Below are 13,081 nucleotides of genomic sequence, written 5' to 3' on the forward strand. Positions count from 1 at the left end.
TGACTAAGGGGCCCAAAGTGTGCGAAGAAAACATCTTTGACACCAGCAGCCGGAACCCTTCATAGGTATGCAGAAGGGCATCTCTTAATGCACAACACGTTGAAGCAGATCCGCTATAGCAGCAAGAGACCACATCAGGTGCAACCCCTATCAACTAAGAAAATGAAACAGGTGTGACAAATCCATGCTTTTGTTGTTCACACCAAATTCTGACCCTACCATCCAAATGTTGCAGCACAACTTGAGACTCATCAGATTTTCTCCTTTCCAGACCATTCTTTGTAAACTCTAGATATAGTTGTGCAAAATGTATTGACACAAAATGTAGTTGTTGTGGGCCTCGGATCAATTTCATGGCCATCCATAAATTGGATATTTATTTGACTAGTTTCAATACAGAGACTAGAATGGCAGCTGACCAGATGACTTTGTTAACTAGAGCAAAACTGGAAAACAAGCAAAACATTGTGTAAAAACAAACCAAAACAAATTGTATTAATTTTTATATTTTGGTATAAAAAGTGAAAGATTCAATTCTTTCGGAGGCAAGAAAGAGCAGATTTACCTCTCTGGGTTTTAAAAAAATGTAAAAACCGAGAAGAAAAAAACCTCATATTTGCCATCAACTTCTGAAAACAACTGTGAATAGTTACAGAAACCCCCCCATCTCTGGGCAGGTCATGCAGGATGAAATAAAGGTGAAGAAGGAAACTGTTCTCTGGTCCAACAAATTAAAAGCACTTTCAAAAATGATGGACACCATGAGGGGGAACATCCAGCTCATTACCAGAACACTCTTTATAAACATGGGATGGTGGTTGCTTCCTGAGCAGGTAAAGTGATTACAAGTGGGGTAATTATGACCCCATTATTTTTTAAATAGCAATAATTTCTCTTTATTTGTTTATCATACTGTTTCTTTCCTTTATGGTGTTCAATATATTTTGAAAAAATATATCAGCAGGATTGTACATCCCGTCACCGGTACTGGTACTTATAAAGCACTTCTCTGCTGCAACTGAGTAGAAAAGCATTCCATTCAAAGAACAAGTCTCATTCACCCAATCATACACGCATTCACACAAGTGGTTTTATTTTCCATATTCAGACTCTGATGAATGCAGGTTCATCTCCAGGTGCAGCATCTTGCCCAAGGATACCTCGATACGCAGACTGGAGGAGTACTCAAGGCTCAAAACTACAACTCAAAGAACTGTACGGATCCTCTGGTGCCAGACATCACAGGCCACCATGACAGGTCTCATATCCATCCTCCTATGGCTGAGAGCTGCTTTGAATCCAACATGAATGAGGCCTCCACAATCAGGCAGGTGGTTTAAATGTTGTGCAGGAGTTCTCTATGATGTTGTTTGATTGTATTAATGAAATTAAAAACAAAAAAATAAACTCTTACAATCTGCACTGTACTCTCTTTGGTAGTATGAGCACCACCGAGTTATTAAATCAGCAGAGCAGCTTTCCTAAAATGTTCAGCGTGCAGTCATTCGTGTACAGGTTCCTCGCCAAACTTGAATTTTGATTGCGTGATAGTGAAATGAAATGAAAGGTCCCCACCCTTCCTGTCAATCATCCTCCCACGGAACAATAGCACTGCTTGAGGGATGGCTTCACAGGGATAAACAAGACTCTAATCCTGCTCCTCTCTCTCCACCCTGCTACTCTGCTCTTGGCAGTATGAGCTGCACACGGGCCAACCCGTACTTTACTAATATGATTAAGCAGCAGTGGGTGGAAGCCACATATGTGTGGTGATAAACTGAAGACGCCCCACTCCAAAATGATTTTTGACACGAGCGCGTCTCCAACTGTTGCCAAAGAATCCCCGCAGTGTCAGAGTTATTCGAAAAACATCCAGAAAGTCCCGCATGATTTAAAAATAGAGAGAAAACAGGCCATCTGCCTCTTAGTATAGTGAAGCAGGAAGGATTAAATCCAGATTATGGACGAGGCAAAACGTGTGTGCGTTTAAGTGTGTGCATGAGTGTGTGTGTGTGTTGTGTATGTTTCTGTTGCTTGTTGCCAGTGTGTCCTTGGGTCCATAGACAAGCAGCAGGTTAGCTAGAGAGCTACCACTGGATTTGACAGCTATAGGAAGCTGAAGCGAAGGGGAGCAGGATCATATTCATCAGCTCAAAATTCCTCGTAGCCGTAAAGGGTAAAGAGTCCCAGAACTGAAGATGGCTTTCTTGATCAAGAGCATGATTGGGAACCCCCTGTCAGGAATGGGTCTTGGCGGTGGAGGTGACAAAGAAGAGGAGGCCACCCCCTCAGATCCTGCCAAAGCCGCAGGGATGACACGCGAGGAGTATGAAGAGTACCAAAAACAGTTGGTGGAGGAAAAGTAAGTAGCAACATGGAGGGTACCCCCTGTTTTTTTCTTAACGGCTGTCACGGGCCCACCAAAAACAGTATGGCTGCTGACTGTGCAATCTGACCTTGACGAGCTGTGTTCTGTTTCATCTCATTCATTTCTTTCACAGTTTTCCCTTTTTAATCTTAATATATGACTTTAATCTTCACACGTTAGCCTCACTAAATCTTAATGCCAATGTGGATATTATTTCTTTTGAATTTACAATAAGCAAGGTGTGTTTCTGAGCAGTGGATCTGTCATTGAAGGTCACAGAAATCATACCACCACAGTAAAAATGCTGTAACATTTAATCTTTTTTTTTTTTAAATTCATATTGTTCTACAATATAATCCGTCAGGGCTATATGTCATAATGGACCCAGCTCAGTGATCTTCTATAATCTGTCATCTGATTCTGCATCGAGAACAGTTATTGCTGACATTTTGAGTGACTTATTCAAATTTTGAATTTAAACAAATAATCAAGCAAAACCTACCGCGTGAAGAGCATTTTCTCACTTTTTTTCTTTTCACTTTCTTACTTGTCTTTAAAAATAAAGTAACATTAATAATTTTGCTACATTAAATATTGAAATAATGGCATAATGTGAGTTTACAAATAATTAAATTCAATTAGTTTTTTTTTTTTTAAATGCACAGATTCTGCAGCATGAAGCAGATCCATGCAGCCTGTATTATATAACAAGTTTAATCCTGCCTCTCTACTCCCATGTTTGGGTACTTAAATCCGTTTAATTTTGAAAGGCATCAGAAAATGTCTACATCTGTATTAACTGCACAATCCTACCATTGATCAAATTCTCCAAAATGATGATTCACACACAAACAGAATTTGTTAAAGAAAGAAAACGAAAGATAAAAAGCACCTCTTCAAAGCAAAAATAGGCCATCTGTAACTTGTACTGCTGTGAATAAAATTTCAATAAATGGGAGTTTGTTGGAAATCTTAACCTTAACCACCTTGGTTTTTTTCACTATAGTTTATATTGTGGTGTCTTGGCTGGATTTCAAACCTGCTTGACTCAGTCTAGCCCAATAATCCCATCTTTAATTGGCTGAGGGAAAGTACACAAGCTTTGTCTCAAAAATGCAGGAATATGCAGAGTCTGGCAATCACGATCATCACGTTTTTAACTTTTTTTAACTTATCACTGATAATCTGAAAATCATGATTCAAAGATCAAAGTATCATCATTCAGAAAAAAGTTTAAATGTTGTTTATAATGTTACAGTGTAATAATTTATATATTAAATATGCAAATGTTCTTGCTGAGCAGCAGTCTCAGCATGTACTTCATCTTTTAAAGTTATAAGTGTTAAACTTGGGCAGCATACATTAAGAAATATTGTATAATTTTTATTATAAGAAATATTAATTTTACACATTTTACATATTTTTTAAAAGCTGCAAAATAAGAAAAAAAATTACATGTTAAATATTAAAAAAGAACAGCTATACCACATATGTCTACTAAACGTAACTTTATTAAAGCTGCTATTACATACAGCATGAGCGTTCCAAAAACAGCTAATAGGTAAACTAGCAGTAAGTAAAATGTTATTTTTTATATATTAAACTACATACTGAGAGCCTGTAGGTGGAATGAACCATGTTAGTACATAAAACTGAAATTAACTGGAGGATGTTAAAGGCACTGAGCATTGATGAACACCAAACAATAAAAAGCAGAATAAAATACTTTAAAGATTTTTTTTCTGTAGTTATGTCAGAATTTAAAAGAAAATCTAAAAGTAAACCAGATTTCTTGCACATTCGTGGTTCGGGAAAACTTTTAATTATGACTAATGGCCAACACTGAAGGATAGTTTACTAATAACATTTTTTTGTCCCGGAAGGATGGAGAGAGATGCAGATTTCTTGCATAAGAAGGCAGAGAGGGCAACACTGAGGGTGTGCCTCAGAGATAAATACAGACTCCCAAAGGTAAGTATACCCACATTTTTTTACTTTTACTTTGGGGACTTACTCAAATTTGATACAGATTCATTATATTAATTAAGGCTGTGTCAGGTTCCATGAAATCTGAATGATTTTTATTGCTTTTTGGTGATTTACACCATTGTCTACTAATATAGCAAATTACAGCTATTGGTTTACTTGAGTTAATAGATGCACTTTCAATACAAGAGTTCACTTTTGCAAGCATTTTATAAACATATTAACATTCAATATATTTTCATAGAAGCTAGCTATAAACAGAGGTAAGTACAATTAAAATTGCAAATATAAATATATTAATATACCTAATAGACCCTGGTGGTTTTGGTTTAAAAAACATTAAAACATGCTTATACTGTATCTGCTTACAATAAATGTGTTTTAAATTGTTTAAATGTAATTTTTTAATTAGATTACAGGTATGTATGAGGGATTTTTTTAAAGATTAGGGCAGGTAATAATAATTGACAACCCTTTATTAAGCTTTATAAAGAAAATTAGATGGCTGAGCTAAGTGCCCTGTCTGTAGGTAGAAATAGCTACTTCATGGTTAGTTTAGGCTATCTTACTCTAATAGTAGTGCTTGGCAACTCCAGCCTGGACAACAGGAGGTAGAAGTCATGCCAGTAGATTAGTGGAAAAAGATTCAGCCAGTGTCCCGGAGATGTTAGCCTATGTGTTGCGCACTGCGCCTTGAGTCGGACAAAGCCAATTGCCACTGAACAGGTGTCCCAGGCTCATCAGGAAGCACCAAAGTTATTCAGAGTGATCTGGCTTTAAGAAACAGCAGCATCTACTTTAGAGTGTTCAAAGTGAGCTATTCCAGGATTTCCAAGGACTCTGAAAAGAAAAAGAAACTGTAATGGAAGGAGAAAAAAAGGTATGGTAGATTTTTTTAACACCATTTAGAGCTAAAGACCAAAAGAGGGACCTTTAATTTGATAAACATGTGATTAACTATGTGTTCTTTGGTGGAAATGGCAAAATAAGTTTCTGTTACAGGTTTTCTAACATCGTGATTGTTATTTATCTAAATGAAGAAATGAAGTGATGACCTTGGCTACCGGAGGTGTTTCTAACAATCTCTTGCAGCAGGCATGTCATTGTTTGTGTTTGTGTTTCAAACGGCAAATGGATTTCTTAGCACTGTTTCTCTTCTAAATTGAAACCACATAATTATGATAAGGATAATGGCTGAAAGAAGTACGTGCAAATGTAATTATGCTTGGAGAATGATGGCTACATCGCTCATCACTCTTAAAGGGAACAAAGGTCAAAGTGTTTTTACTGGAGATTAGCATTTGAAATAGATTTTTCAGCAACAAGAAAAAAGCAAAAACATTCTTTGAATTATGTGAAGCAGACAATATGAATAAAAACATTGGTGTGGTAAGAAATAGGAATGAGGTCTCGTGCAAGGCTATAGAGGATATCTTTAGATTCTAATAGGAAAGGATAAAGCAGGTCTGCGATAATCCCTCAGATTGAACTTTAAAGTACCTGTAGTCACAGCACAGTGCCTACTGCATGACTATTCCAGATATTAAGTGATTAGATTTTATTTGTTGAAAAAAAAAGGCTTTAAATTTAACATCTTTTCTGATGCAGTGACACATGAAGTGTGGCAGTGTGGATAATAACATCAGATGAGACTCATGCCTGCTTGATAAAAACACAGCCAGCCGGAATATCCTCGAGTGCAGTTACTTGAACGTGGATTAAGACAGATATCAGAGTCTATCTGTTTGTCTTCTGCCTTGTTTTTAACTTTGCTTGTTTACAATTTGATTTCAAACCCAGAAAAATGTGCCTAATTTGAAAATAAAGGGGTAAAAGGTAGATCTTCAAAAAGCCTGTTCAATTCTCTTTGTAAGAATTCAACATAAAATGTAGAAATGCAGTGATCATTATCCAGCTCGCTTTATAAATCAACTTTCACCTTAACGCACCGATGTTCCTGGATTCTGACCGTGCTCTCTGTTCTGATGTTGTCACTGTGCAGAGCGAGCAGGATGAGAACATGATCGAGATGGCCGGGGATGACGTGGACGTGCCCGAGGAGCTGCTCAAGATGGTGGATGAGGACGCTACAGAGGAGGAAGGCAAAGACTCCCTCCTGGGTCAAATTCAAAACTTGCAGAACATGGACATGGACCAGCTGAAGGAGAAGGCCTCGGCGACGGTCACCGAGCTGAAGACCAAAGCAGAAGAGAAGTGTTCCGTCATGTGAGCAGCCAGAGAGGGCGTGTGTGTTCACAAAGTCGGGAAGAAGAAGAAGAGAGAAGAGAGGAATGAATATCACCACTTCCTGGGGGAAAAAACACGTCTGGGATACAGTCAAAACGTAAAAATGCCTGCAAAGTATTCATTTTTCTTATAAGAACGAAAAGGCATTATCTTCACCAGGGTGTTATATCTTTACCACAACCAGTCTGCATCTATTTAAGAATATACATTAAAGGTTTCCATGTCAGCTGATTACTCGGTGGGTAATCGTTTCCAACTTTCCATAAAAACAAAATAATACTATTTGAAATCATGTGCTGAGTGCCCTATCCGCTCCCTCCCCCTCATCCCCGTTTAGACAAGAAATCTAGAAAAGTACATTTTCCTGATCCACTGCCACAGTTGATTTCTTTTCATAACTCCTTCATAAAGCTACAGGCCCTGATATATTTCGAAATTTGTAATTGTCATATAATATATTATATTTTTCTCTGTTTATCAAAAAATTTAAATGTTCAATCTCTAAAATTGTTTTGCGGTTCATTAAAATAACCAAGACTTATTAAACCAATCCTGTCTGCGTATTTCCACTTTCCTTTTGGTTTCATGGTGATTTTTCTTTTGTATATGGTGTTGAACTAATGAAATGTAGTCTTTTTTTCTGTCGGTGTTACTACAAAAGGTGATCTTTACAAGTTTTGACATTATAGTTGTAATAAAAACTGTTGTGTCTGACACATTTGCGGAGACGTTTGCAGATTTGCACAAACTGTAATTTCAAAATCATTACAATAAAAGCAATGCTCATAAACGCTTAAAACACACATGGTGGCTACACTGAGAAAGCTTCAAATAAAGACGTGTGGAATACAAGTAATGTCTTGGTTTGCATTGTTAAGCTTGAAATATCTTCTCAAATATCTGACTTTTTTATGTGTCAGTTATGTGCAGCAATTTAAATGGAAACACCTTGTTATGAATGTACTGTGTATGGTAATGTGATTTTACAATCAGATTTAGTGGCTTTTAAACTGGTGAGCCAAGCAGAAATTCTGTTGTACAGACATCAAATATTTAAGATTAAGTAACTATAATCCCATCTACTGAATCAGGACTAATACAGTAAGTAAATAAATAGGTCTTAATTTAATTGGGCATTATCCAAACAGTTTGGAACTATAAGGCAGAAAAGGATGGGGGCTGGGGGGACAGGGAGTCACAACCTTAGGAGTTTCACATGAACCCAAGATGTGGATTTGTAAAGTCTGGAGATTACGTCTAATAGGATCAGCACAGCCAAGGTTGTCAGCCTGTGCCGTCCTCCTCTCTTTCTCTCCAGATGAGAGGACAAACTCAGGTTTTGAAAAACCAACTATCCAATTCTCCTTTTACAGAACAAGGAAGTACTAGCTTGGAATATTTCCATAACACCTCCATTCAGCCAACAAAACCTTTGCAGCATAAACATGCTTGCAGACATGCTTGTAAAGTGTGAAACAAATGGAGATTTAAGAATGAAAATATTTTCATTTCTAACTATTTAAAGAGCTAGCAAAAAGTAATGGCTAAACAGTTTAAGCTAACATAGTTAGCTTAAAGCAAGCAATGCACTGTTAAAGTATACTTTTTCTTAAATTGAAAAATTTACTGTTGCTAAAAAAATAACCAGTTATAATGAAAAATTATATGATTACCCATGAGTATTGATATACATTGCTAAAGGTAAGAGTTAAAGCACTGAAATAATAATGGATAAATGCAAACAATAACACTAGTTAGCTACCGGTAATCATAATGGCTTAATACTTGAAATTGTTAGCTCCTTAAGGTGCTAAACAGAGAAACTGACTCACCAATGAGTGCAGCCAGTGCAGGTTTAACAAAATATTAACAGGAGCAGAAGTTCTGTTAGTTGCTTAAAACATTCTCCTGTATACTCGCAGCTTAATTAGAGTTACCTACCAGGGCCATAATAGTTTAGTTATGCTCACTGATGCACTGTGGCAACAGAAACCCTTTATTAATAAGTCAAGGCTTTTAATTATTCCCCAGAAGGTCACAGCATTGGTCAGGATGAGCATAATGTAAATCTTTACTTTTCTACACATCAGATGGATGGAAGTCATCACAGTAAACCTATTGTTAAACCACTTGTTACACTGGACCTGCAGTGGAGCTCTTGGGACAGTTTTAATTTAATAAAGTGCATTTAGTGTAAAGTTAAAATCAGAAAAGCATCACTAAAAGTCAAACTCAAATTCACCAAAAACACAGACAAAATAATGGTAATGTTTATTATTAATTCATTATTCAAGATATTATTACCTTGTAGAACTTATGGTTTTCCCCTTACCCACTGTTGTATTTTTCTATCTAGAATATTGATTGATTGATTGATTGATTGATTGATTGATTGAATCTTTATTTTGAACATGTTGAAAAAGTATAAAAAAAATAGAATTAAAAGAGACAAATGAACAAAGCAAACAAAAGGAAAACGAGCAACCGCAACTCCAAATAACGTCCATGTTCAAAAAGGAGCAGGAAGAAGCATAAGCTTTTCAACTAAACTATTTTTTTTATTTTATTTTATTTAACCTTTATTTAACCAGGAATGTCCCGTTGAGATCAAAGACCTCTTTTTCAAGGGAGTCCTGGCCAAGAGGCAGCACATTTCAAGACAAATACATACGAACAAACAAAGTTAAAATTACACAAAACAATTACACATTATTGAGGCAGCCTGTAGGCCTTTGAGTTTAGTTTTAAAAACATTTAAAGACAACAATTCAGTTAGTTTCCAGTCTTTCTGTAACATGTTCCATGAAAAAGGCGCAGAGTGGACAAAGGCTTTCTTACCCAGCTCTGTGCGGACAAGGGGAACAGACAACAGCAGCTGATCATTTGAGCGCAAGGAGTAAGAACCACTATTTGTCCTTGTGACCAAAGTACAAATATAAGGAGGCAGCAATCCAAGCATAGCTTTGTAAATAAAAGTGTACCAATGCCCCTGTCTTCTAATGGCCAAAGAAGGCCATTTTACTCTTAAGTACAAATCACAGTGATGGGTCAGGTATTTACAATTGGTAATAAACCTCAAGGAAGCATGATACATCGTGTCCAACATTAGAAGACATGAAGAAGAAGCGTTCATATACAGAATGTCACCATAATCTAACACAGATAAAAAGGTTGCAGTGACAAGACTTTTTTTACTGCAAAAGAAAAGCACTGTTTATTACGGAAGAAAAAACGAAGTTTAAGTCTCAGTTTCTTTACTAGTCTCTCTATATGTGGTTTAAAGGTGAAGGAGTCATCAATCCAGACACCAAGGTATTTATATTCATGAACTATCTCTATGACATTTCCTTCAAGGGTGGACACCACTGGAATAGGCTCCGGGACCTTCTTTGACTTGGAAAACAACATTAGCTTAGTCTTGTCAGCATTGAGAACTAATTTTAGCTGAATAAGTGAATGCTGGAAAGCAACAAAGGCTTTCTGTAAAGTTTCAATGGCCTGAGCAAGAGATGATCCATAACAGTAAATAACTGTGTCGTCAGCATAAAAATGCAAATTTGTGTCTGAGACATTTTGACCCAAGTCATTGATATATAAAAGGAACAGAAGGGGACCCAAAACTGAGCCCTGTGGCACCCCCTTGTGGACAGCAACAAATTTAGAACAAAGACCTTCAAGTTTAATGCACTGGGTTCTATTTTTCAGATAATTTGAGAACCACGCTAATGCATGTTCTGACAATCCAAGGCTGAGCAGTCTGCTTTTTAGGACTGCATGATCAACAGTGTCAAAAGCTTTTGAGAGGTCAATAAAGAGTGACGCACAGTACAATTTCTTATCAAGTGCCACAATAATATCATTTATCACTTTCATAGTGGCAGTGTTAGTACTGTGTTTTTTCCTGAAGCCTGACTGAAATTTGGAGACAATATCATTAGAGTACAAAAACTCTTTCAACTGGTCACAAACTAGAGATTCCAGGATTTTGGATAAAACACACAAATTTGATATTGGCCTATAATTAGTCAACACCGATGGATCACCTCCTTTCAATAAAGGCAAAACGAAAGCTGATTTCCAAACCGCTGGAATTTCTTTGGTTTTAATTGAAAAATTAAATAGAATTGAGAGTGGTTCTGCAATAAAATCAGCTGCCAACTTCAAAAAATAAGGTTCCATCAAGTCTGGACCAGGAGGTTTTCTGTGATCCAAAGCCTTTAAAGCTTTATGCACTTCATAAACACTAAAAGGTACAAAGTTAAAACGGTCTCCAGAAAACATAGAGAGTTCTGGGCAAGTATTTGTTAAAAAAGTTTCTGCAGAAGCAAACAAGGAACCCACTGATAGAAAGTGTTCATTAAAACAATTCAAAATTTCAGTTTTATCATTAATTGAGACTGAATCTTTTACAACAGATTTAGGAAAGGTTTGAGTCATTTTATTGGCGGAAAAAGACTTGATTACTTTCCAAAATTTCTGTGGATCATTTTAAATATTGTACTTTGTACCTATCCATTTGACTGTATCCCCAAGCCATGCTTAAACTTGGGAATTAATTTCCAACAAAGTAAAATCTAAATCATACACCATCTGGTTTTTCAGTATTGTTTTATTTCTTCACAGTACATAAATGGATTAATAAATGAAATGCTAAAGTACAATCCTACATGGGGTATCACATCATTTACACACATCAACAATGTGTGTTTTTCATACGGTTCTGTCCTTATCATGTAACAGTTATGTTTATTTTTAGCTTTTTCGGGCCTTTTTGCTTTTGTTTTTAATAGGAGAGTAAAGTAAGCAAGAAGGTAGAGGAGGAGAGTGAAGAGGGAAACAAGCAGGGGACACTCAAACCCAAGGTACTGTAGTGAGGATAATAGCCTTTGGTATACAGGGAGTGCAGAATTATTAGGCAAATGAGTATTTTGTCCACATCATCCTCTTCATGCATGTTGTCTTACTCCAAGCTGTATAGGCTCGAAAGCCTACTACCAATTAAGCATATTAGGTGATGTGCATCTCTGTAATGAGAAGGGGTGTGGTCTAATGACATCAACACCCTATATCAGGTGTGCATAATTATTAGGCAACGTCCTTTCCTTTGGCAAAATGGGTCAAAAGAAGGACTTGACAGGCTCAGAAAAGTCAAAAATAGTGAGATATCTTGCAGAGGGATGCAGCAGTCTCAAAATTGCAAAGCTTCTGAAGCGTGATCATCGAACAATCAAGCGTTTCATTCAAAATAGTCAACAGGGTCGCAAGAAGCGTGTGGAAAAACCAAGGCGCAAAATAACTGCCCATGAACTGAGAAAAGTCAAGCGTGCAGCTGCCAAGATGCCACTTGCCACCAGTTTGGCCATATTTCAGAGCTGCAACATCACTGGAGTGCCCAAAAGCACAAGGTGTGCAATACTCAGAGACATGGCCAAGGTAAGAAAGGCTGAAAGACGACCACCACTGAACAAGACACACAAGCTGAAACGTCAAGACTGGGCCAAGAAATATCTCAAGACTGGTTTTTCTAAGGTTTTATGGACTGATGAAATGAAAGTGAGTCTTGATGGGCCAGATGGATGGGCCCGTGGCTGGATTGGTAAAGGGCAGAGAGCTCCAGTCCGACTCAGACGCCAGCAAGGTGGAGGTGGAGTACTGGTTTGGGCTGGTATCATCAAAGATGAGCTTGTGGGGCCTTTTCGGGTTGAGGATGGAGTCAAGCTCAACTCCCAGTCCTACTGCCAGTTTCTGGAAGACACCTTCTTCAAGCAGTGGTACAGGAAGAAGTCTGCATCCTTCAAGAAAAACATGATTTCCATGCAGGACAATGCTCCATCACACGCGTCCAAGTACTCCACAGCGTGGCTGGCAAGAAAGGGTATAAAAGAAGAAAAACTAATGACATGGCCTCCTTGTTCACCTGATCTGAACCCCATTGAGAACCTGTGGTCCATCATCAAATGTGAGATTTACAAGGAGGGAAAACAGTACACCTCTCTGAACAGTGTCTGGGAGGCTGTGGTTGCTGCTGCACGCAATGTTGATGGTGAACAGATCAAAACACTGACAGAATCCATGGATGGCAGGCTTTTGAGTGTCCTTGCAAAGAAAGGTGGCTATATTGGTCGCTGATTTGTTTTTGTTTTGTTTTTGAATGTCAGAAATGTATATTTGTGAATGTGGAGATGTTATATTGGTTTCACTGGTAAAAATAAATAATTGAAATGGGTATATATTTGTTTTTTGTTAAGTTGCCTAATAATTCTGCACAGTAATAGTCACCTGCACACACAGATATCCCCCTAAAATAGCTAAAACTAAAAACAAACTAAAAACTACTTCCAAAAACATTCAGCTTTGATATTAATGAGTTTTTTGGGTTCATTGAGAACATGGTTGTTGTTCAATAATAAAATTATTCCTCAAAAACACAACTTGCCTAATAATTCTGCACTCCCTGTATAGGTTGTTTCCTTAACCAGC

General features: G+C 37.3%; 1 protein-coding gene across 1 annotated transcript; it reads left to right on the plus strand.

Moving 5' to 3' along the window:
* The first annotated feature begins 1,997 nt into the window (after positions 1-1,997).
* Positions 1,998-7,453, plus strand: cplx4a (complexin 4a). Its single transcript, XM_026173568.1, has 3 exons — positions 1,998-2,362; positions 4,252-4,339; positions 6,357-7,453. The coding sequence occupies exons 1-3, from the start codon at positions 2,199-2,201 to the stop codon at positions 6,582-6,584; spliced, it is 480 nt and encodes a 159-aa protein (XP_026029353.1). The 5' UTR covers positions 1,998-2,198; the 3' UTR covers positions 6,585-7,453.
* Positions 7,454-13,081: the final 5,628 nt, after the last annotated feature.

Source organism: Astatotilapia calliptera, chromosome 7 (assembly GCF_900246225.1).
Source record: "Astatotilapia calliptera chromosome 7, fAstCal1.2, whole genome shotgun sequence".
Classification (NCBI taxonomy): Eukaryota; Metazoa; Chordata; class Actinopteri; order Cichliformes; family Cichlidae; genus Astatotilapia; species Astatotilapia calliptera.